This window comes from Rhopalosiphum maidis, chromosome 4, assembly GCF_003676215.2.
Source record: "Rhopalosiphum maidis isolate BTI-1 chromosome 4, ASM367621v3, whole genome shotgun sequence".
NCBI lineage: Eukaryota > Metazoa > Arthropoda > Insecta > Hemiptera > Aphididae > Rhopalosiphum > Rhopalosiphum maidis.
The window spans coordinates 40,998,418-41,024,043 of record NC_040880.1 but is presented as its reverse complement, the minus strand read 5'-3'; the positions used below and the strand labels follow the sequence as shown (position 1 = coordinate 41,024,043).

Sequence of the window (25,626 nt, the reverse complement as noted above, 5' to 3'; positions counted from 1 at the left end):
ATTAGAAGTTTGTTAAATAGGTAGTCTTGTTACATGTTACATCTTATATAGTTAATAAATAAGATAAAATAATAATAAAAAATACAAAATACAATTGTAATTTTTAACTTTATAAGCCACATGCTCTCATGACACATTGAAGAAATATATACTACTTTACTATTTCGGTCCATAATAATTAACGTTATTTTAGTGTTGACATAATTTTTTCGATGTACAATTTCTACGAAATTCAAGCTTTCAAGGCAAAAACGAAATAAGAAATTTACAATGGAAGTGACTTATACATATGGGTTATACACATTTTATTGATATTTGTAAACCTCATACAGTAATACTAATATTACCTTAAAAAAAAAACAAAACAGAACAAAGTTTTAAGATAAATGTTAATAGTTAACTACGAAATACAGGCTAATATAAAATTATATATAAAACTAATATAAAAATATTTGGTACTCTAAAAGTAACTTTATAAAACTAGATCTTATATAATTTATAGAAATATCATAATAATAATACATAATAATACGTATCAGTGTATTGTAATTTACTGTTTCAAACTTATTGCAATGAGGACTAAAACAGTAAAACGATCGATATTCCCAAAATGACTGAAATTAGTGAAATTAAAAATATTAAAATCTAGTAGACGCTAAATGGCCAATGGGCAAAGTCACGAACAACCATTTTAGATATTAGTAGATATTAGTTCATGGATTAGCCTAACACAAATATGAAAAATACAGATCATACTTTATTCCAAAAAGTAATATTGTACATATTATTTTGTACGTGTGTGCTATCGAATAGCGATAACAGTTAGGTACCATCGAATATCTTAATTTAGGAATGGGAAATACGAGTACACAATACGGTTTTGAGGCATCTCCGGCTGCGTCAATAACTATAATTACGTACATCGGCAGTCGGTACATCACTAATTCACAAAATCGTGAATAATACAATTCAACTTAATCTTGCAAAGGAATAGCTATTAAGAATATCAATTTAATTTTAGTTATATTAATATATGATATACTAATTACTATTGTTATTAGGTACATTTGAATTATCATTAGTCATTGCCTATAGTCTATACCATTGATATTAAATACTAAAGCATTAAGCATAATTAACTATAGAAATTTAAAAAAAATGGTTCATTCTCGTGACAAGCTAACATTGTTGAGAATTAGAAAAGATTGGATTTTGCCAGGCACGACTATAATTAGCGATTGCTGGAATATTATATTTATATTATATTTTAGATGTAAATGTTTTTAGTCAATAGTTATATAAATTCAACTTTTTTACACTTTTATGTTTTAAAAAATTATACAAATTAGAACATTCTATTTAAAATACAAACTTAAATTTAACTTCAAATTTTAAAAAAACATGACATGATCGAGGGCCTAATCGCCTCCCTGGCAGTCTGCTCCTGGGTATACCTTATTAAGTTTTGAATAGAATAAAAATACTTAATCTCAAAAAAGAAAATTTGAAAATTTGTTACAGACGCGGCGCACGGCAGTTAAGCTTTGTGCGCATGCGTAAAAACGTAAAATCGCTAACTTCAGACGATAATGATTTGCGCAAACTTGAAATACATGTATTAAAAAAAATCGCGTGTTAGCTAAAATGCAATTATTATTCCAATACTAGTATAATTAATTCATAACTCAATACCAAATACCAGTATTTATAATCGATGGTAAAACCAATGTATATACGACTATACCCAGGTACTTTTTTGTTAAAATTTCAACAGAAAAATTTTTGGGGGACGTACGACGATGTATCTTTCTATGTGGCTGCTTCAACGCACCTATAACCAGTATAATACTATATACTTTTATTGAGATAATATAAAAAAACTAAGAAATAATGAATACAAATACAATTCTTTTCTCACTCACTACTCACTAAACAAGCCCGAAAATCGTAATATTTTACCAATCTAATATATCATACCTAATAACTTTTACATAATTGCTTTATTACGGTTTAAATTGTATCTATAATTCTCTATAGTATACAACTGAACAATATTTTTCTCTTTTTCTGTACTCTAAAATATTGTCACGATTCTTACGATACTGTGTGAATGCGACTATGCGAGAATAGTGTGACTAAAATAGAAATCTAATTTATACTAATCCTTTAAAACAGTTTTTTAGAAAGTATTTTCATGAAAAAAATATGCAATATAATTGTTCCAAAAAAAAAATAATTCTATTAAAGTGATGTTGAATAGTGTTCATGAAAAATATGGTTCTGAAAAAATACCATTTTTATATTGATTCGATTTAAAAAAAAATAACTAGAACAAAAGGCAGTGATCCGTGAGCTCATGACCACTATATTTATTAAGTTATAATGTATTATTATTCATATTTCATAATGTATAGGTAGTATGAACATCAGTCTTAAATACTAAATAGACTGATGCAACTATGTAAAAGATTCAAATTCCAAATATTCCAAATAATACAACGAATGAACGAAGTCACGATGACCACTCAGTACTCGACAATATGTCCAATACGACAACATCGTGGTTATGTCTTTTGTTTCCTTTTGTTGATGCCACACTGATCGTTTTTACTCCATGAACGAAAACAATAATAATAATAGTAATAACAGTGACTGTCTATAATACACATCTTCTAGAAAGTTCTCGACATTACGATTCTGGAAAGGGAACTCACCCGCCAATCAAAAACCCACCAATCGGAAATTCGGAACGATGACCCAGGGGTGAGTTATTCGGGTTATCGAATATTCTGTATTTTCGTTACGCGCCGCCACTACTACTACTACTACTACAGTGAAGCTTAAGCGAACTAGTCATTATTCAACCGCCAACTTGGAAACAGCTCATTTGCATTTTACTCATTTGTTCGTTGTTTTACTGTCGCTCTGTCGGGTAAGTTATTCATTTTTACAAACAATTGCTTATAATCTAGCAAAACGTGTCCAATTTATTATCTGCATTGTTTCACTGTAAAACCTTATACTTTCACTAAACTATTTTGACTACTGAGTATTTGCCGGTACCCGGGATCGTTTATCTTGACTTCCGACAGTGTCGAATATCAATGGCCGCGCGACCACAACTGCAGTTTTATCAACTTAAGACAGTTCTGGTCATTTACGTTTTTTCTTATAAATGGTTTCACTTCCGCCGTCAATGTTACTATGTTCGGTTACTGTAATTGTATCTATATTGATTTTCATTTATATTATATTGTTATTACTTAATAACAAATTGGTATATTGAATTTATTTTAATATTCAAAAAAACCCAAATAGGTATCACTAGTATAATAATATATTGCATATTTTCATACAATTCAGACATTTAGCAAGAGAGTAAATAAATTTAATACAGTCTATTTAATAGGTTTATATTAATTTTTTAGTTGAATTAACGATCTCTTAATACGTCAAACGAATTTACATACCTAAATTAAGTTGTTATATACTATATAATCAAGTACAACGCTTCATAACAATACACTATTATACAATAATTTTTAAACAAAATTATCTCAATTTAAAGAATTTTTTGTTATGAAATTGATGCTGTCATATATTTCAAGAAATTAAATGCGAAAATAGTTTTTTAATATTTAATGATCAAACAAACTATTTTCTTGGTTGATGTAGCTACAGTGATGCTTTTAATACCATTGTAACATAGTAAACCACACATATATTTAGGTATACATTTAAAAATAAATAATTAATTAGATACTTTTCTGTTATACAAGACTACCGACAGCTATTATAAAGTACCATTAATTATTCTTTAATCATAAACCAATGTGTCATGGCTCATGATAACTATATTAACAATTTAGTTTGAGAAAAATAAGTTTATACTTAATTATTAAATAGATATTATTTAACATTTTTGTACACATAATTATACATAATGTAATGTGAATATAATTCTCTATAATTCATTAATAGGTTAATAAATAATAATAGTAAATGCTTTTGCAGTTTTGACTAATATGATGTCAATTTTAATACTGCTTAACTATATTAAACAAATTAAATAATGTCTTAATTATTTTTTATTTTTTTGTGATCTACTGATTTTTAATATATTTCCCAAGTTACACTATCCTTCATTTTTTTTTTGCTTGAAACATTCCCAAAATTAATAGAATAAAAGTTCACACACACCCCTTGAATAAATTAAACAGCATTCTTTATTAGTTTAGTACTGTATAGTGAACTGTTAATATTTACTCTGTGCCTCACAGTTTGGGAACCATAAACATAAATTATGTTTAGAGTGTTTGACCTTCTATTTGAGTAGAAATAACAATATCATGAAGTTCTGTCAAACAAGACTTTTTTGTAAAACTTTCTAATACGTATAGGTACTATTGTAAAAACTAATTATTTGAATTAAAAACATTTAGATATCTAAGGCTAGTTTCATTAACCTTAAAAAAACACTTATATTTAAATGTTCACCAATATTGGTATTAATAGTGTATTATTATAAACAAATAACACAATATAAGTGACTCATTAAAAATTAATGAGTGCTATTTAAGGCTAAGTTAAATATTGTTAATCTATCATGTAATGTGTTATTGTATCATTCTTACTACAGAAAAGTAAATTATTTAGGTAATAACAAATTAAGATCCCCTTGGCTTAAAATTTAAATTTTATACTAAAATTAATTTTAGTAATATTAAGATACATACTAAAATCTGATATTGAATCCGAATGATTTGATTTTTAAATGATTAATCAGGATAATCATTAAATGTATATAATAAAAACCAACTACATTTTTTTCTAGGACAAGTTAATCTACAGCTCTAATTTATTCCTAATATTCACCAAAACAACCACTATCCAATTAAAATGGCAGCCAAAACTCCTGCTGTTGGTATTGATTTGGGAACAACCTACTCATGTGTGGGTGTTTTCCAACACGGCAAAGTAGAAATCATTGCTAATGACCAAGGAAACCGTACAACACCCAGTTATGTCGGTTTTACTGATACTGAACGTCTTATTGGTGATGCTGCCAAAAATCAGGTCGCCATGAACCCCAACAACACCATCTTCGGTAAATATTAAGCTACTAATATTTTTATTGACTTTTTAATGTTTTACAATATTTTAATTTTATAGATGCCAAGCGATTGATTGGTAGACGCTTTGAAGATGCTACAGTACAAGCTGATATGAAACATTGGCCTTTTGAAGTAATCAGTGATGGCGGTAAACCTAAAATCAGAATTTCCTACAAAGGAGAAAACAAAGTCTTCTCTCCAGAAGAGGTAATATTTAATTTGATTAAAAATTAAATAATAAATATTAATATTTTTAAATTTTGTATTAGGTCTCATCAATGGTTTTGACCAAGATGAAGGAAACCGCCGAAGCATACCTGGGAAAAACAGTATCAAACGCTGTTATCACTGTACCTGCATATTTCAACGATTCCCAACGTCAAGCTACCAAAGATTCTGGTACCATTGCTGGTTTGAACGTTATGCGTATCATCAATGAGCCTACAGCCGCCGCCATTGCATACGGTCTTGACAAAAAGACATCTGGAGAACGCAACGTTCTTATCTTTGATTTGGGTGGTGGTACTTTTGATGTGTCCATCTTGACCATCGAAGATGGAATATTTGAAGTCAAGTCAACTGCCGGAGACACTCACTTGGGAGGTGAAGATTTCGACAACAGAATGGTCAACCACTTTGTACAAGAATTCAAACGCAAGTACAAGAAGGACGTGACCACCAACAAGAGGGCCCTGAGACGTTTGAGGACTGCCTGCGAACGTGCAAAGCGTACTCTTTCCTCGTCTACCCAAGCAAGCATCGAAATCGATTCATTGTTTGAAGGTGTTGACTTCTATACGTCCATCACCCGTGCTCGTTTTGAAGAATTGAATGCCGATCTCTTCCGTAGCACTATGGAACCCGTTGAAAAATCTCTGCGCGATGCCAAGATGGACAAATCTGCCATCAACGACATTGTATTGGTCGGAGGTTCTACCCGTATCCCCAAGGTACAGAAATTGTTACAAGACTTCTTCAACGGCAAAGAATTGAACAAATCCATCAACCCCGATGAGGCTGTTGCTTACGGTGCCGCTGTACAAGCAGCCATCTTGCATGGAGACAAATCTGAAGAAGTCCAAGATTTGTTGTTGCTCGATGTCACTCCTCTGTCTTTGGGTATTGAAACTGCTGGTGGTGTGATGACTGCTCTCATCAAGCGTAACACAACCATCCCCACTAAACAGACCCAAACTTTCACCACCTACTCTGACAACCAACCTGGAGTACTGATCCAAGTATATGAAGGAGAACGTGCCATGACCAAAGACAACAACTTGTTGGGAAAATTCGAGTTGACTGCTATTCCCCCTGCACCACGTGGAGTCCCACAAATCGAAGTCACCTTCGACATCGATGCTAATGGTATTTTGAACGTCAGTGCTATTGAAAAATCCACCAACAAAGAAAATAAGATCACCATTACCAACGATAAGGGACGTTTGAGCAAAGAAGATATCGAACGCATGGTCAATGACGCCGAAAAATACAAGAATGAAGATGAACAACAAAAGAATGTCATTGCTGCCAAGAACGGTTTGGAATCTTACTGTTTCAACATGAAGAGTACAATGGAAGATGAGAAAATCAAGGACAAGATCCCAGAATCTGACAAGAACACAATTTTGGAAAAAGTTAATGAAACAATCAAATGGTTGGATGCTAACCAACTGGCAGATAAGGAAGAATATGAACACAAACAAAAAGAATTGGAAGGCATTTGCAACCCAATTATCACTAAATTGTATGCCGGCGCTGGTGGTGCTGGTGGCATGCCTGGTGGTATGCCAGGAGGTTTCCCTGGTGGTATGCCAGGAGGTTTTCCAGGCGGTGATGGTGGTGCTGGAGCTGCTGGTGCAGGTGCTGGCCCAACTATTGAAGAAGTTGATTAATTAGTTAAATAATATGCACATTCCTATATTAATTAAAATGTATTCCTTATTGAAAAACAATGGTAATTTATCCTTTTTGTTATAATTTAATAAATCTTTTTTTACCTTAAACCATGCCTTATTGAATAAATATTTCCTCTGTTGTTAACTAAACGTAGTCAAAACATAAGTTGAAAACCAAAAATTGGACCTGTCAAATTATATTTGTATTATGTGTTTTTCTGATAAGTTGAACATTTTGATACTGTTTGAGTATGAATAATACTTTTTTACTAATTATGTATGTTATTAAGTTAAGTAAACAGCAAATAGTTTAAATAAGTTGATAGCCCTAGCTATGGGCACCGTAAGGGGGGTGCACTTGCATCCCCTGGCTTTATTGAATGGTATTGAAACTATTTTATTATGCATAATTCTCTATATTATATTACATATTTACCAATTATGTAATTATTACATATATAAGTATTATTTAAAAATTAGCGTATACCTCCTACTTGCACGATGCACCTCCCTGATAAAATTCTTGGTGGCGCCTATAGCCCTAGCTAAGAAGCTGACTTAACATTAATATATGTGAATCCTAGCATAATGTAGAATAATTAAGAAAAAATTGAATTTTATTTGCCAAAAATATATTTAGTATCTTCAAAACATATTTTTGCTATTTTATAGTTAACATTAAAGAATAAATTGAATTTAATAGTTATGATAAAACGATTATTTTTCAATTAATGTAATTAATGTTACTAGTATTTTGGTTTATTTTGGAATTTAAAAAAATGTTGATATTACTATTAGTGGTGGCCGGTGGCTGCATACAATAATTTGAAAGGCAATTGTCTGATTATGTTTATTTTGCCTATGGAACCTTTTTTAGTATGCTAATGATATTATGATAATAATAAACTTGATATATTAACATTTTAAAAACCGTACATATCTTCTAGACAAAAGATACAATTGGGCAAAACTAACTAAATACTTAAAAATGTTAAATGCATTAAATATAAAATTAATCAAGTATGATTGAATACGCTTAAAAGTATTCTTTTTCTTAGTGCTGACATACGTAATTAATTCTAATATAAACATGTAGTTATTATCTTCCTGCCCAATGAGAAAATTAAATAAATAAATAATAAAATATTGGGTGATTTTTCGGATCCGGGTGAGAATCTTACTATCCTGACATGAAAGTTATGACCCCTCCACCCCAAAAATATCCCATTCAGCCCACAGCAATATTTTAACAATTATATAGAGTAGATAATATATGATAAATTGATATTAATATGTAGTCATTACTCATTAATAATCGTAATAAAACCTTAGGTAAGTATGAACTTGTCCAAATCATATAATGAAGTTGAACACAAACTATGAATTAAGATGTACATATAATTGACATCAAAAACGACAAACTCACAATTATGGTATGTTATGGTTTATTTTACATTTTACTCAAGTACCATAGACAGACAGTTAGCGTTTTGCTTACTTACACAAAAAAAATTTGAAATAATAATAAAAAAAAATAATCACTTGATAATTGTTACATTTTGTATACTCCGTCTATGATTACCAGTGGTTCTTTTTTTTAATACATTGTCCAGTGTTTTAGACAATGGAGCAACAATTTTACTAAAATTATATTATCCAAAGTTAGAGAATACCTTAAGATATGGAATGTAAATGTTGGTCTTGATTTAATGAAACAAAAGGAACTATCATTATGAATAGGCATCATTGAAATATTATACAATTATTTATATGTTTATAAATAAAAGAAATTCAAGCTGTTAATGGTGAACTATAAATTGCAGTCTACAAAAAATGGATTTGAAAAAAGATATGCAGCATCATACAAATGAGCAGAATTACCGTAAAAACATATATTATGTCAAAAGACATCGGTTCTATGTAGGTACATATAATATAGATAATAACTTATATCCGGTTGAACAACTCTTAATTGTAATCAATTTATTATAACCAGGCAAGACCATATTGATGATCAGCAATATATCCCAGACAAAATACAACGTAATTACTCAACAATGATCATATTAAATTGAGATATTATTTACATTATATTAGATACTATAAACATCTGATTTGTTATTATACACTACTATATTGGGATATGTTATGTTTATGTATTGCACATTTTTCAATCTCGTATATTGAATTGGACAAATATAGGCAATAAACAAAGTAACAGACATAATAGGAACAAAAGGTAGGGAAGCTGCAAATTAATAAATGAAAACAAATCAATAAATGGAAAGAAAATAGTTATTAAGTGTTTTATTTGTTGATGTTCTTAGACAAATGTAAACACAAAGTATAGACGGCGGCTAATGCTTTCAGTTGGGCCAAATGGATTGTAGTCATAGATGCAGTAATTAAAATCATGTTAAAAAAATAAATGTAAAAGATACAAATTATAACTTCATAGAATGATATAAACTAAGTTCAAAAAAAATATTTTTTAAATTATAATGCATCATAAATACATTAACTAGAAAAAAATATTTTTAAAATTATGTCATCCCTATCACTCAGTTAAACATAACCAAAACAAAATTTAAAAATTCTTGAAAATAAAAAATAAAAAACAAAGTTATCATGATATTGAGTAGCACAACACGATTTTTTCCTGCGAAATTCTTTACGGTGAAAACAAGGTTGTAACAGCCATTTGGATAGTATTAGAAGTTGGGATGGTATCTGACACCTATGCCAACTTTCGTTTGACCTAACTGAAGGACGTGTGTGCGCTACTGCTACGCCTATTCATTTCTTCTTCTGGGCCTTTTCAGCGGCCTTTGTTACTTTGCCGGCAGATGGATCTTTGAAGTTTACACTCTGTGAAAGTTGAAAAAAAAAATTATAAAATGTACAACTAAAAGGGATAAAATGTTGAAATTTACCTTAATGACACCAACAGCAACAGTTTGCCTCATGTCACGCACAGCGAAACGTCCCAAGGGAGGGAATTCTGAGAAAGCTTCAACACACAAGGGCTTGGATGGTACCAAGTTGATGATGGCAGCATCTCCAGATTTGATTGCCTTTGGGTTAGCTTCAGTAGTTTTACCAGTACGGCGATCACACTTCTCTTTGATTTCTGCGAATTTGCAAGCAATGTGGGCTGTGTGGCAATCCAACACTGGAGTGTATCCATTGGAAATTTGACCAGGGTGGTTCAATACAATAACCTGAAAATATTGATACATATTATTAACAATGTCATCATTTAAATATAGATGTAAATTATTACCTGGGCTGTGAAATCAGCAGCACCCTTGGGTGGGTTGTTCTTTGTGTCTCCAGCAACAAAACCACGTCTCAATTCCTTGACTGAAACGTTCTTTACGTTGAAACCAACATTGTCTCCGGGAACAGCTTCTACCAAAGCTTCGTGGTGCATTTCTACAGACTTAACTTCAGTGGTGATGTTTGCAGGTGCGAAGACAACAACCATACCAGGTTTTAATAAACCAGTTTCGACACGACCTACTGGGACTGTTCCAATACCTCCAATTTTGTAGACATCCTATAAATAAACAGAGGTTAGAAACTGTAGATTACAGGATTGTTTAAAACATATTGATATAATTTTATACCTGGAGTGGGAGACGGAGAGCCTTGTCAGTTGGGCGACTGGGGGGTAGGATAGCGTCTAAAGCTTCAATCAGACATTTACCATCAGCCTTTCCTTCTTTACGTTCAACATTCCATCCTTTGAACCATGACATTTTGTCGGAAACTTCCAACATGTTGTCTCCATTCCATCCAGAAATGGGAACGAAAGCAACAGCAGCTGGGTTGTAACCAATCTTCTTGATGTAACTGCTGACTTCTTTCTTGATTTCTTCGAAACGGGCCTACAAATAACAATTCACAAATTAGTAAGTTGTAAGTAATCACCATAAATTAAGAATTAAAAAACTTACTTCGCTGTATGGTGGTTCAGTTGAGTCCATCTTGTTCACACCAACGATCAATTGTTTCACACCCAAGGTGAAAGCCAATAGAGCGTGTTCACGGGTTTGTCCATTTTTAGAAATACCAGCTTCGAATTCACCAGTACCAGCAGCGACGATAAGTACAGCACAATCAGCTTGGGAAGTACCAGTGATCATGTTCTTGATGAAATCTCTGTGACCAGGTGCGTCAATGATGGTGACATAGTACTTGGCAGTTTCGAATTTCCATAAAGCAATATCAATGGTGATACCACGTTCACGTTCAGCCTTCAATTTGTCCAATACCCATGCGTATTTGAAAGAACCTTTACCCATCTAAAATCATATTTAAAAATTAATATTCATTCAATATCAAATATTTACTAAATTAAGACTTACTTCTTGGGCTTCCTTCTCGAATTTTTCAATTGTACGTTTGTCGATACCACCACATTTGTAGATCAAGTGACCAGTTGTTGTTGATTTACCAGAATCGACGTGTCCAATGACAACAATGTTAATATGTACCTTTTCTTTACCCATGATTCTAAAAAAATATTTTGGTATTACAAAACGTGAATAAAATAGAGAAAAAAAAAAGGAAGTGAAACAGGAAATAGACTAAACACCTCAATATTGATCAATTTAAAACGAAATAAATAAGATAAATAAATTGCTGATTAGTAATGATGAACTCATCAGAAATAGTAAACACGATTATATAAATAGGTCGAGATAAGTAGTAGTATGTTATTATCTAGATTAAAACCGTACAAATTAAAAAAAATCAAAACTTCCACGTGTACATACGTGATGTAGATGTAAGTCGGGTTTGCGTTTGAAGTTTAAAATGTTTGAGATATATGTCAAAACGGAAATGCAAAAATGCAACAAGGTTAATGAACCGAAAAATGACGTATATCATCAAGCGGATTAACGAAAATGCATCGTATCCTAACCAATTCATCTCTAGACATGTGTCATGATGACAATGGTACCAACCGATGGCCGGTGGCCAGCAATCAGTCGCAAATAAATCAAATTTATTCTGAATTTAATACTAACATTTTTGGAGATTATATTATTAACGGAGTTTTACAGACTTACAATCGACAAATCAGTGACTGTAAACACGTATTCGATAACTGTAGTCTAAAAATCATTTAAAGAGGAATTTGAAACCGGTGCAATATTTGCCACATACACAAAAAAAAAAGTTGACATGATCATCGGGAATTACGATGGGACTTAACGAATTTGAGAAGTTTTTTTTCAAAATTACCCTTATAAAGAGTGGTTTACTTAAATTTAGCATCAAAAGGCACAAAGAACACAACAGAGAACGCTTAATACAGCAACGTGTAAAATCGATGTTAGCAGCCGGAAGAATTCATGCAACTCCAATACGATTAAGATTTACGTCCAAAATTCTTTATATCTCAAAAAGCAACCGAAAATTGACGGCATTTACTTGAATAGACGCGTACTATGAGAAAAGAACGGTTAACCTCATAACGGGAAAAAATTGCAACGAACGCAGACACAGGTCGGCATCCCAGCCGGCCGGCGGAATGCGGTTACAAAGTTTCCGAGTCAATATGGTAAAAACAAAACGGAAAAATAGAATCAAATAGTTTTACTTACAGTTTGTAGTTGACTTGCGATCAAAATTTCAGATTCGAATGGATGAAAATCCTCTGTAAGACTATGAAGCCGATACGGGCGGTGGAAAAATGTTCAATCGACGAGCGGCACACACGACGATAGCAGAGCAGACACAGAAAGAGAGCGATCCTAACGTAGCGCACCGGACTAGGGTGGTGGTCAAACGAGAAACATGGCCGCCGGCGCGCCGGTACCGAAACAAATTAATTTATTTTGCATTTTTAATACCATTTAAAAGCAAAAACTTAACGGTTTTGTTTCGTAAAATATTTTTAATTTTTTTAAATAGTATTTATTTAGCCCAAACTATAGTTTTTGGGTCTTTTTTAAATCAAAAGTTCCATTTTCTGACAATGGGCACTAGATTAATTGACGACAGTACTATAGTGTTACTGGCACTGTAGCTGTTGCCAACCCAAGGGACACGTAATTGCTAAATTGTTTTCGAAATGTTTAAACATTCTCATGTACCGCGGTTCTGGAACCGTGTTATGAAAATATGAACAATGAACATACCTAGGCTATGTAGCTATGTTGTACTTAATACTTACTACGTGGTTTACACGTGACCGTGATTTCGAAGTTAAAAACATTATAAAAAAAGTTATCAATTTTGAATTTATAATTATTAGGTATATTCTCCATTAATTTTGAATGTAGGGCTATTAGATGTTAATTTGTTTAAGTACGCATTTTACTCAATTCTCCATTTCCCATTTCCGCTTTATTAAATGGTTTGAAATAATTTTATTTTAAGCGTAGTAAAATAACTATTACACAATAATCCGAATAATCCGATATTAATTATTGATTAAATACAAATTACTAAATTAGTACCAAATACCACAAATACCTATAAAAATAATATTAAATTATTATATATTTATACCTAACGTTAAATAAATCAAATATAAATTATAAATATAGCTTTAAAAACACGTAATAATTAAATAATTTTAAATAAAATGAAGATTTCTAAATATTTTTTATTTCTACACATACGTTTTTAAGTCTTCATTTTTATTGTATAATTGATCATACCTGTTTGGATATTTAAAAAACTAATAATAGCTAAAGAATTTGATCTTATTGGATAAAAATTTCAATTAACGTTCGAATATTTTGATACTCGACTTTTATATACTTAAATTTATAATTGAAACCTTCTCTCATAATTATATATTCTACCTGTATTTTTCTTTGTAGTGTTATCTAAAATAAAATATTTAAACGTGGAAGAAATATTGGGACTAAAATGCTCACCTAAAAAAAATAAATTCGTGGTCCCAGGAAAATCTATTCCATCGAAAATAGTCGTGACTCGTGAATTATTAAGTAATTTACTCTTAGAGTACGATCTGACATCTTAGAATCTAAATTTCTTTTTAATATACAGATATGATATAGATTCTGCCATCATTTGGCAAAATCAATCAAAACTCGCATTGTAACTACCGTATTGTAAATACCGTTTCCACATTTATATTTTATTTACTAACACCCAATATTACTGAATTGTAATCAATTAATTATTTGAAGTTCATCTTCATATCACAAATTATGATAGTCACATTATCTCAACAGTTTAAATTTCAGATTACTACTAAATTATGTAGATTAGTGGTCTATATTTTTATATTTATGGCTACCTATTATATGTCTATACATCAACATTATCAACTTATAGGTACATATATTATGTAATGTGGCATAACTTATAATAATAAATAATATGAAAAAAATATTGAAATTATTTGAACAATTATTATTGAAAATAATAATCGACTTGCTTTAGTTAACAAATAGTGTTGAGATATTATAAATTTGCATACCTATCGTACAAATATAATAATATATATTAGACTAATTTAGTTGTTTGTTTAGAAATTTGGGTATAAAATATTAAGTAATATAGCCTATAGGTAATGTAATATAATCGTATAAATAATTATTTCAATAAGAAAGTAATAACGTAAGCATTTAAACTTTGATACAAATTTAAATTTCCTCAATTTAAAGACTTTTCATGCCGCTAGTTACGAGACGTGTTTATTTCTTCATAGGTATCACAGACATTCACAGTCGCTTATTATTCGTTTTCATAATTTAAAATATTATTGCAACAGATTGTGTAATAAAAATGTAAGTTAAAAATGATTCCTATAATTTGGAATAGGCTGGAGTTCAGTCCATCACTATCAATATTGTTTTGGAAATTAAACAATTACACATTAGACTTACATTTTTTATTATACGAAAGTTGAAATGGATACTTGTGGTTGTTGTATTTTAATTTAGCCTGAGTTAATTTTTAAGTTTCGTACCGCTAGCTAGACGCCAGTAGTTCTGATATGAAGTACTACTTAGGAACGTATATAGGATTTACTTGAGAAGAGGAATATGAAATATTTTTTTTAGTGTTAATATAAATTATATAATTAATAATAGTCCCTCCAAGAATGTGTATAAATGCCCTTAATGTTCTCGATCCCAGCCAAAAATAGTTTTTTATCATAAAATAAAATTCAGTATATAGGTAGCTCGCCTTTTAACAACAATATCTCCGTGTAAGGCATTTTATATAAATAAACATAGTCAATTAGTCAATTTCACTCTTCCTTATTTATTTATTAAATAAATGCTTGATTTTTGCTTTTTAAACACAATTCATAATTTACTGGTCCTATTTTAATTTTGTTATTATTAATGTGTAATCGTAATGTCATAATAAGGGCATAGGTATACATACGTATATTTAATCAAGGCCACAGCCCAGTCGCTCTGATGCAAGGGCGCATTTGGTAAAGTTACAACTTAAAACCCAGGGCAACATAATTTGGCCCATCCTCCCACCAACCCCCTCAAAAAAAAAATACAATTTGTGTACATTTAATAAACTACAATTATAAAAATAAATAATAAAATATTTTAAACTTTCGATGAGTTCGTTTGGCAGCAAAAATATTAATACAATAATTATTATATATACCTAATCATATTGTGTAGTAAATATTGCCAATGCATTTAGTATTATTCTTCTTTAATATTAAATGTAAAGTATGATTTTACTTTTTTTTATATTGAAAAAGACTGATCGTGCAGTAGGTATTTGAAAATATACTAAAAAAATTGCCAACCCTACAATTTTGCCTCTAGGGGCAGTTGCTCCCAATGCCCCTCTACATACACCTCTGCCCACAGGATAATAAAGTTATAAGTTACAACTGTACTATTTAAACCTGATCTTCACAAAAAAAAATAAAGTAAAGAAATTGATCTCCCCCTATATCATCTCCTATAAATATGCCGTTGAACTACTATATTATAATTTATAGGTAATATCAATTATATGTAATAACAGGCGCGGATCCAGAACATATTTTTTGGTGGGGGGGGTTGAGGGAGGCACGGATCATTGAACCTGCGTCCATGCAATATCTAATATGAATATATTTGAAACTCATATCGCCACATTATAACTTATTATACATCTATTTAGGGAAGTATTTATACAAATAAAATAAAAGAAATCTGGCTCAAATTGATATGCTCCAATAGTATAAATATAAGCTAAATATAGCTTGTATAAGTATAATCTTATTCTTAGTTTTATAATAAAAATTAATTAACAATAAACATACAAAATATTATAGGAGGACTTTGTGTCTTTTGGAGTCCTGTAGAATAGATTACTAAGATATAATCTTTTGTAACAAGGACTTATTAATAATAAATTATAATTAACAAGAGTGGAATCTTTTTCTATTATTCTAAAGGGGGGAGGAGTTAAATGGTTTCAGCCTTCGATACCCTACTATCCTTTCGGATAACAAAGTATGTATATCGAATAGAATAGATTATATTATATTATTTGAGCTTCTAAATGTAAATGATTTTGTTACAGCATACGACTATGCATGTTCAACAGTTTTGTAGAATATTATATAATAAATACATATTTTTAATAATTTAACCCAAAAAATGTATGAATGGAAATAACAATAATTTTATTTTATAGATTTGATATTGTATTCTTGTCAATTGAATTAATAAGAACTCATTTCCTATTTCTGAAGTAGATATAGTGGTATAGTATTATGATAAATCTCTATTGTTCAGGAACAATTATCATTTCTAGATAATTTTAAAAAGGAATGTTTGATGTGTCTAAGTGTGTTTATTTTATTGAAAACCAATAAGTAGTAATATATTCAAGAGAAACATTGTTTATAGGTAATACATTATTGTTGGACTGTGTACATAATACATATTGAATTAAATTAATAAACATTTTATAAAAAGAATCATAAAACAGTAAGTAGGTACATTGTACATAATACATTTATAACAATAATAATAATTTTTTTATCAATAATATTAATTATATCAGATAAAATACTATTTAACTCATAAGATGAAATGTAAAATACTAAACACAAATATTATTTTAGTATATTTAAAGTATAATAATTGGATTTCAATTTAGAAAAAATAGCAGGGAATGGTCTTAAATATATAAATTTAATTTCCAAAAAATTAAAATGTGATGAGATGATGTGAAATTTTCATGACTTGCTTAGATATAATAATTGGCCAGATGTAAAATTAATTTAAATAAAAATATTTTATAAATAATACAAATAAATAAGCATGGTATAACAATTAGAGTTGAAATACACCTTGAAAAAATAAAAATTCTCAAATAATATTTTAACAAAACAATGAAAAATCATAATATAATAAAATTGAAAAATTGTGAGGATGCTTATTGCTTAACAAATAACCTTGTATATTTAAATATGTAAAAACTATATCACATTTTGGGAAACATTACAACATAATAATACTTAGAATACAAGATAATGTGAAAAATCAATAATTAATAATATTAAGCACCTAAATTCTTCTATAATAATTCATTAATATGTTTAGTTTAAACTTAAAGTGTAAACTAAGTTCCTTGTGACCATGTAAATAAACTGGACCAGCTTGACGTTTGGTCTGATATTGATCCTAGATTCACAAAACAATAGTTATTAATACTTATATCAAATAAAATTAATTATTTATCACTTTACCACCTTTAGCAATAGTTTCTATTTGCTTCTGCTCATCTGGACTAAGTTTGAGCAGTTTGTTTATCACTGGTACTAAGTGATATTTCTCTACTCCACTTGACAAAGTAATAAACTATTTAGACAAATTTATAATTAACAATGTATAATATAAATAAGTTTGTTTTAACAGTAAAATATACCTTAATAATTATATTTTTTAAATATTCCATATTTTGTATTTCATTATGTCTGTCAACACTACGCTGTAATCGTCTAATATCTTCTTTAAGAAATTTATTTTGTTGTTCATATCGAGAACAGTTTTTTTCAGCATCATTTAACATCATAGTTAATTGTTTTAATTGTTTCTGACTATTGTTTAATTCACTAATTGGGTCACTAACTATAAAATAAGAAATTTAGCTACAAATATTTACAAAGTTGTATAAAGCTGATAGTTAATTACCACTATTATTATCAAATGATAACAGATCTGCTAAAGGCATAAGTACTGATTTACTGATTTTTCGAACAGATTCATTTGAACTTGCAAAATCTGAAAACTAAAGAAATATTTATATATTTTAATTTAATATAAACTTTCATATACTAACCATTTCATCATCATCATGAATATGATTTGAAGAGTTTGATTCTTTAAGTTTATTTTCAATAACAGGTATCACAGAATTTGATTCTGTTTCATTGGAATTTGTTTCTTTAGCTAAAATAATTTCTTGTTGTAGTCTATTAATTTCCTTTTCATGTGCTGATCGTTCACTTAATATAGTTTCCTATAAATTAAAACAAGGTCATTTTTTTCTTTTCATAATCCTGTAGATTTCTCTTTATTGAGACACATTGGTAGTATGTTATTTTATCCTAAAAATCCAAAAATTAAAAAAAGCATAACATTTATTTGCTATGTTATGATTTATTGATATCCAAGAATATTTTTATAATTTATGTAATGATAAATAATAAATGTAATGCAATAAAATACAAAATTATAAAAATATATTATAATATATAAAAATACCTACTTACAAAAAAAAAAAATATTAAAAACGTATCATCCGATAGACTGAATAACATACATTAAACATTTATACCATGATGATAATAATGGCAACAATTTTCAAAATAAGATTGGAAAACAAATATTACTGGATAATAGTTTATAGTTTATATAAATGTCACAATAATCTGATTAAATGGCTTATGTAAGTAGTGAACGTTCAAACTATTATTAATTTATTTTGATAATTGAAGTATTGTCCTAATTAACTGGTGTCCCTTTTAAGTGAAATCTACAGTATATATTTTATCTGATCATATTTAACCAACATTTAAAGATGTCTTCTCTTTTTCCAATATGGATTTAATATTTACAATATCATTACTCAAACGATATATTTCTTTGTCTTTTGTTGATATTGTCTTTGATAAATTACTTAATTTATTTTCATATTTATTTATTTCTTTTTGCAACATAGTTATTTCTATATTTTTAGTAGATAATTCAGAACTAAAAAAAAAAATTAAATTTGTAAAAATAAAAATAATTATGATTTTGTTTTTGCAAAGTACTCACGATACACTTTGTAAATTTATTTTTGATATATTTAAAGTTTTGGTTACTTCTTGTAGTTGTTCACTCAATTCCGCAACTTTTACATGGTACACAGTGTCTTGCTTGTGTTTTTGGAAAACACTATGAGCTCTTACTTTATACGCTTCAAACTCATCAAGTAAGCTTTGATTTTCTTCTGTATACTTTAAAATAGATTCATTTGCTGTTTTTATTTCTACTTGCATTCTTCGAATCTAAATAAAAAATTTACTTCAAAAGTGATCATTATAATAATAAGAATTAAAATAAATTTACTTTTTCAGTAAGCTGTGAGTGTTGCAATTGATAATTTTCTTTTTCAGTTTCATATAGTTTTTGTAACTCATCATATTTATTAGTCAAATTTGTATTCAATATTTTTTCTTGATTTAAAGCAGCACGGCATTCTATTAAATTATTTTCTTTTTCATTTAATAATGATTCAGCGTTATTCAACCCCAATCTACATATTTCTACTTGTTGCTAAAATTAAAAATTAAAACAATAAATTTCAAATATATCTAAAGGATGAATGTTTAAATATAATTTAAAAATATATCATGTTAACAAATTATACAATTGGTAATTCTTTATACTTTTAAGATTAATTATCCAATTTTGTGTATTGGGTTATTATAAAATAAAATTTATTATGAATTATTTTATAATTGTTTGTTAAGAAACATAAGTTTTATAATATTTTAGTTAGATTATGAAAGAATGATTTCTATAACTTACTAAATTCTGTTCATTTCTTTCTTGTTCAGTAATAACAATATGCTCTAAATGTTTAATTTGTTCATGTAAAGAATCAATAACATTGTTGGCATTAGAAAGTTCCTGTTCTAGATTCTGACTATGTTGTTTTTCTTCTTTAACTTTTTGCGATAATTCATCTAAAGTTTTCTAAAAAGTCAATAAAAGATTTGATTAATATGATAGATTAATAGATATTTTAATAAAATACTACTAACTTCATAAGAATTTAATTCAAGGTCACGAATATTAATTTTTTGTTTTTCTGTTTTTAATTTTTCCAATTCAGATTCCATGGATTTTATTTTATCCTTTGAGACTTTTAAATTGTTAGAAAGTTCTTTAATAGATGCTTCTCTGTCTGATTTTAGTATTTCGGCAGCCGATTTTTCTTGCTTCAAAATATCAAGCTTTGTATTCAAAGATTTATCTGCTTCTTTTAAACTAAAGTTAAATATAAATAATAATTAAAACTATGATAAGAATAAATCATATATACATTTTATAATTATTTAAAAAATATATATATAGATTGTTTGGTATATTTAAAATATATATAATTATATACAATATACAAATTAATAAATTACCTAATTATAGTACTGTGAGCATGTGTTAAGTCATTCTTTAAAGTTTCAATATCTGATTTTAATACGGTGCATAATTTTGTTTGTTCCAATAGCTGATTTTCTTCTTGTTTACACTTTTTAACTAATTCTTTGATTTCCACACATTTAATATCATACTCATCACATTTAATATCATACTGTTGCTGTAAACACTAGTAAATAAAATAAAATTATATTTGAATATCAATATCAACATTGTAAATTTGGATGTTACCATAGAATATTTATCACAAATTTTTGTGTTTTAGAAACTACTGATTTATTATTTATTTACTAAATTTTCACCAAAATATGTTTAGCTTTTTACATAGAAATGTTATTTGTATATTAGTCATTTTTAATTTATAAACCTTTCTTTTGAAAAAAAAAGATAAAATGATGATACTTTTACAGTTTTACCCAATCAACATATGAAGACTTTTTTTTTATTAATATTATTTTATGATTACTAATATTTTAAATATATAATTTTAAAAAAGAACGTGGAATCATAAATATTAAACACTAAAAAAATATGTCTAGATATATAATATTAATTGTATTTAATTTTAAATCTTACTCGAGCAAGTTTGCCTTGTTCAGCCAATGTAGTGATTTTATTTATTAGTTCACTTTTTTCTAAACTATGCTTCTTGATTTCATTTTCGATGGACTGTTTCAAATCAGCTATTTGTTTTTTTTGTTTTATAGCAATGGCTTTTAACTAAAATCCAAAATTTAATTAATTATCAATGTATTATATAATTAGTTATAATTTGATAATTAACCTTTTGCGAACGATCTTCTTGACTTTCATCTATATCACGTATTTTATAAATATTTTCTTCTTTTGATGTAGTATTTGGATCATCTATACAAATAAAAATATTAAAAAGAATCTATAAAACTTAGTATTAAATTAGATTCCAAAAGTACCAAAATTTTCTTTTAAATGTTGTAATTCCATATCCATTTCATTACACAATACATCTTTTGCTGTTATTAATTCTTTTAGATGTAACACTTCTGTTTTTAGTTCTTTTATGTTGTTATTTTTGCAAGCTAATTCCTTTTTTAAATTTACAATTTGTAGGTTTACATTTTCGATAAAATTATTTTTAGAAATATTTAAATTTTCTATTTCTTTAATTTTTTTAAACATAAATTCCCTACATTCAGATACTATAAGTTTTTGTTTAGGTAATATTTCATTCTTAATTGTATAAATATATTTTAAGTTTTTTTCAAGTTCAGCATTTATGATTAGTTGACTATTATCAATGGTATTAATTAAATTTTGTTGATGAATTGTGTTCTCAATAGAATTCTTTGTTTCTGAATCATTTAGATTAGTAATTTCACTTTTAGAGATTTCCTGTTTATAGTTATCTATTTTTTCTTTTAATGATTGAATGATTTTTTCTTTTTTGTTAATTTCATCTTTTAAAATTATCTCAGAATTTTTAGAAGATAATTTAAATAATTTATACTCAGCTAAAGTACGTTCAAATAAGTCAAATGTTTCATTCATAAAAGGTTCTATTTTTAATGATGATTCATTATTTTCAACATTTTTATTTTGTTTAACATGGTTTTTGACATAATTGTCAAAAATTTCATCTAAAAGTTTTAGACAATTGGTGAAGTTTGTATGTAAATTATTCATATTCGAAGATAATAATGAATTTTTCGAATTTAAAATACTACTATTTTCAATAAGGTTGTTGATTTCATCATTTTTTACATCAATTTCTCGCTTTAAGTCTTTAATATTACATTTGAATACATTTTCTTCTTTCTGCATATTTTGCAATCTTTGCACATATACTTCTCTTTCATTTTCATAAGTTTCCATTTGTTTAGAAAACAATTGTATTTGTTTAAGTAATTTGTTATTTTCTTCTTCGATGTCCACATAATTATTTAACTTTTCATTTAATGCAGTAATATTGTTTTCTAATTGGTTAATTACATTTGTTTGACTATCAAACGCTTGCTCCCTTTTTTCACAGTGATTTTCTAACGAAATATTTTTTTGTATTAATTCATTACATTGTTGTCTAATTTTACTCTGAACTTCTTCCAATTTTAATTTATCACTATTTAACTTTTTGTTTTCATTTTCTAAAGAATTATACCTTATTGTATTAGATTTTATCTGTTCTTTAAGATTTGTTTTTTCTTGATCGGCGCAAATTCTAAATGCCTTCTCATTATCCAACGTTTTTTTCATTGCATCCAATGCAAGTTTGTTACTTTGAAGTGTTTTCTGTAAAGCTTCAACTTCATCTTTATGTTGAGAAATTAATATGTGAATTTTTTCTTTTTGGTTGTTAATTACTGATTCAGCTTCTTGTAGTTCTTTATTCTTATTCAGCAATTCCTATAAACATTTATTATTTAAAGAACTTATTTATAATGTAATAATTGCAATATCATGTATTGAAAATATTCAACTTCTTCCCAACAATTCAATAAAATATTATTGATTTATTACTATTTTAAGTGAAAGTAATAAGATAAATATTTTAATAACAATACCATATATTTTTTTTTTAGATTTTAAGAACAATGAAAGAAATATTGGTCTTTTAACACAGATTAATTTTAGAATTTTACTATAATTACAATTAAGTTAGGAAGAAGTGAAAAAATGCAAGCAAATTATAGGTTTTTTTGGGGAGGGAGGTGCTATTTTTTAATTTACATTTACTTAATTTAGATTTTATTTAAATTTTTTAAAATTTTTATGATTATTTAAATAATTCATTTTATTTTACCTGTTTTTCAGAATGTTCATATAAACGTTGTAGGTCAAAATATTTTTCTTCCCAAATTTTTTCTTTATTATGCAACTCTAAGAAAAATAACAATTATTATTAATTTATCTGTTTTTGTTTTACACATTTTATATTATTAATTATGATCAATTAAATTAAGTACGTTTTAAGAAAAATAACTTTTTTCTTTTCAAACAGAAGATTGGCATATAATCAAAAAACTTAATTTGTAAATACCTTCATTTTCTTTCTTTAATTGCATGATTTCATTTTGGTATTTAGCAAAAATTTCTTCCTTCGACAATTTTTGTAAAAACTAAACATACATAAAAAAATATGAATATTATATTTATAAGTAATATAGTTATAAAAGTAACATCTGAAAATGAATAACATTGAGTTATATATATATAGTATATTAATAATAGTTTCAGTAATAGTAATACATTTTATAACATACATCATCACTATCATCTGAATTACAAATTTCCATAGTAAGTACCTAAAAATTATTAACACTTAAAAAATAAAACTAATAAATCCGTAAGTTTTTTAAAAAAAACATTTTAAATATTATAAATTAATTAAAATAAATATTGGTAGATTAAACCATAAATTTTAATGAAATTAAAAACGTAGTAGTTTATTGACTAGTTTCATTTATGTTTAAGCCGTACTTATCACATCAATTAGTATCTACTAGTACTGATTATCACTTTTATTGTCAGTATTATATGTAAATTTTATCAAATACTTATCACTGATAAAGTGATAAATAATAATTAGATACCGAAATCTATAGCATAGTATTCTATGTCTATAGTCTTCCAACAGTCTTAATTTTTTACTTCTTTTATTCATTTTCATTTAACCGCGATCTCAATTTATTTATCTTACATAGTAAATAAAATTTTTTTTCTCTGGTATTATTAAATAAAAATGGCGTTTATCATAAATGCTTTACAGAGATGTAGAGCTTTGGCTAAATTTCAAACACCAGTGAACGAAACATGTGTAAGTATAAAAAAAATTATTAGACCGACAAAAAATGATTTATATCAACTGGTTTTATATTTAGTTAGGTATACATCCTTATAATCAACAAATTCGTAATAAATGGCCAGACTTTAGAATGAAAAAAGATGCACGGAAAAGAAATACTCTTAAAGAATATGGCGTGTACAAGCTGCGCTATAATGCACTTCGTAAAAACAATATCATTCCTTTAGAAATTCAAGTAATTGAAAATGTAAACAATATATGGTGCAATTTTATATTTTTGGTTTATATATTTATAGGAAATTGCTGACAAAGAAATCTACAATTGTCCGAGGGATGCTAGTATAACTAGAATTGTACAACGTTGTCAGGTAACTTCTCGTCCTCGGGGTAATGTCAAACGATGGCGTTTAAGTAGAATAGTGTTTAGACATCTTGCTGATTATAACAAATTAGCAGGTGTTCAGAGAGCAATGTGGTAAGTGAATGTATTTATTTATTAATTATTAATTATTAATTAATAATATACTAATGTAATTATTTTATTTAGGTAATATCAAAATGAAAAATATTGCTGATATATAGTCTAACAAGTTTATATATTTGGATTACATTCAAGCCTGGATTACAAAATAAGGTGTCGTAGAATGAGAAAAAATTGTTGGCATTATTTTGATGGTCCTTTGTAAAATATTAATTTATACTTAAATTGTGTTTAAGAATTTATTGTATAAAATTTTACATTTCTCAATAAATGTACAGATAACTATTATTATTTAATTTGAAAATAAATAATAAAATCACGTGTTCAATTTATTTTAAGTATCTGTATAATAAATTGAAACAGTCTTTTCTAACATCCTAAAGTCCATCTGATAAAAACGTTCCTATCAAACATTAGTAAGACAACTACACTGTTTTAGTGCGGGTACAATCTAATGTATTAGTACTATAAAAAAATTTAAAATATAATTTGTATTTTGTATCTAAAAATATTATTGATAATGCTTATAAATCCAAGGTAAATCACTGATTTCAATACAATCTTCATAATAGTTGTATTTTTAATAGTTATTATTTTAATTATAATGATTAATTGATATATTTACTACAAATAAATTAAAAATAAAGAATTTCAACAACAAAATATATTGTTGATGTATGTAAAG

At 27.6% G+C, this 25,626-nt stretch overlaps 4 protein-coding genes across 6 annotated transcripts; 2 read left to right on the top strand and 2 right to left on the bottom strand.

The window, feature by feature from the left end:
• The first annotated feature begins 2,792 nt into the window (after positions 1–2,792).
• Positions 2,793–7,117, top strand: LOC113556774 (heat shock 70 kDa protein cognate 4-like). The gene is made up of 4 exons (XM_026961916.1): positions 2,793–2,932; positions 4,835–5,107; positions 5,173–5,321; positions 5,384–7,117. Exons 2-4 carry the CDS (start codon positions 4,900–4,902, stop codon positions 7,004–7,006), a joined length of 1,980 nt encoding a protein of 659 aa, XP_026817717.1. The 5' UTR covers positions 2,793–2,932; positions 4,835–4,899; the 3' UTR covers positions 7,007–7,117.
• A 2,169-nt stretch (positions 7,118–9,286) lies between these two features.
• On the bottom strand, positions 9,287–12,783 carry LOC113559011 (elongation factor 1-alpha). The gene is made up of 7 exons (XM_026964602.1): positions 12,625–12,783; positions 11,380–11,527; positions 10,969–11,316; positions 10,639–10,899; positions 10,293–10,568; positions 9,943–10,230; positions 9,287–9,877 (listed from the first exon to the last, which is right to left on the bottom strand). Exons 2-7 carry the CDS (start codon positions 11,521–11,523, stop codon positions 9,806–9,808), a joined length of 1,389 nt encoding a protein of 462 aa, XP_026820403.1. The 5' UTR covers positions 11,524–11,527; positions 12,625–12,783; the 3' UTR covers positions 9,287–9,805.
• A 4,433-nt stretch (positions 12,784–17,216) lies between these two features.
• LOC113556320 (GRIP and coiled-coil domain-containing protein 2-like) lies at positions 17,217–24,067 on the bottom strand. Its single transcript, XM_026961187.1, has 17 exons — positions 23,919–24,067; positions 23,696–23,774; positions 23,459–23,535; positions 21,615–23,061; positions 21,467–21,549; positions 21,259–21,402; positions 20,661–20,851; positions 20,289–20,514; positions 20,053–20,220; positions 19,591–19,797; positions 19,297–19,529; positions 19,050–19,230; positions 18,317–18,496; positions 18,169–18,265; positions 17,903–18,105; positions 17,727–17,835; positions 17,217–17,658 (listed from the first exon to the last, which is right to left on the bottom strand). Exons 1-17 carry the CDS (start codon positions 23,949–23,951, stop codon positions 17,597–17,599), a joined length of 3,720 nt encoding a protein of 1,239 aa, XP_026816988.1. The 5' UTR covers positions 23,952–24,067; the 3' UTR covers positions 17,217–17,596.
• Positions 24,068–24,254: 187 nt separating this feature from the next.
• On the top strand, positions 24,255–25,268 carry LOC113558477 (28S ribosomal protein S14, mitochondrial). 3 transcript variants are annotated; one of them, XM_026963937.1, is made up of 4 exons: positions 24,256–24,472; positions 24,537–24,695; positions 24,757–24,935; positions 25,008–25,268. In XM_026963937.1, exons 1-4 carry the CDS (start codon positions 24,398–24,400, stop codon positions 25,009–25,011), a joined length of 417 nt encoding a protein of 138 aa, XP_026819738.1. In that variant the 5' UTR covers positions 24,256–24,397; the 3' UTR covers positions 25,012–25,268. The 3 variants fall into 3 exon arrangements, with proteins under 3 accessions (XP_026819739.1, XP_026819738.1, XP_026819740.1); XM_026963939.1 differs by having other exon boundaries at positions 24,316–24,472; positions 24,541–24,695; XM_026963938.1 differs by lacking the exon at positions 25,008–25,268 and having other exon boundaries at positions 24,255–24,472; positions 24,757–24,939.
• Positions 25,269–25,626: the final 358 nt, after the last annotated feature.

Bases quoted from the DNA above. Each gene is read 5' to 3' on its own strand.
- LOC113556774 (XM_026961916.1), top strand. From the start codon at position 4,900: ATGGCAGCCAAAACTCCTGCTGTTGGTATTGATTTGGGAACAACCTAC. The intron at 5,108-5,172 runs GTAAATATTAAG...TTAATTTTATAG, and splicing joins CCCCAACAACACCATCTTCG to ATGCCAAGCGATTGATTGGT. The intron at 5,322-5,383 runs GTAATATTTAAT...ATTTTGTATTAG, and splicing joins AAGTCTTCTCTCCAGAAGAG to GTCTCATCAATGGTTTTGAC.
- LOC113559011 (XM_026964602.1), bottom strand. From the start codon at position 11,523: ATGGGTAAAGAAAAGGTACATATTAACATTGTTGTCATTGGACACGTC. The intron at 10,569-10,638 runs GTATAAAATTAT...GTTTATTTATAG, and splicing joins CTCTCCGTCTCCCACTCCAG to GATGTCTACAAAATTGGAGG. The intron at 10,231-10,292 runs GTAATAATTTAC...CAATATTTTCAG, and splicing joins CTGCTGATTTCACAGCCCAG to GTTATTGTATTGAACCACCC.
- LOC113556320 (XM_026961187.1), bottom strand. From the start codon at position 23,951: ATGGAAATTTGTAATTCAGATGATAGTGATGAT. The intron at 23,536-23,695 runs GTATTTACAAAT...TATTTTTCTTAG, and splicing joins ATTAAAGAAAGAAAATGAAG to AGTTGCATAATAAAGAAAAA. The intron at 18,106-18,168 runs GTAATTAACTAT...CTTATTTTATAG, and splicing joins ATCATTTGATAATAATAGTG to TTAGTGACCCAATTAGTGAA.
- LOC113558477 (XM_026963937.1), top strand. From the start codon at position 24,398: ATGGCGTTTATCATAAATGCTTTACAGAGATGTAGAGCTTTGGCTAAA. The intron at 24,473-24,536 runs GTAAGTATAAAA...TTTTATATTTAG, and splicing joins CACCAGTGAACGAAACATGT to TTAGGTATACATCCTTATAA. The intron at 24,696-24,756 runs GTAATTGAAAAT...ATATATTTATAG, and splicing joins TCATTCCTTTAGAAATTCAA to GAAATTGCTGACAAAGAAAT.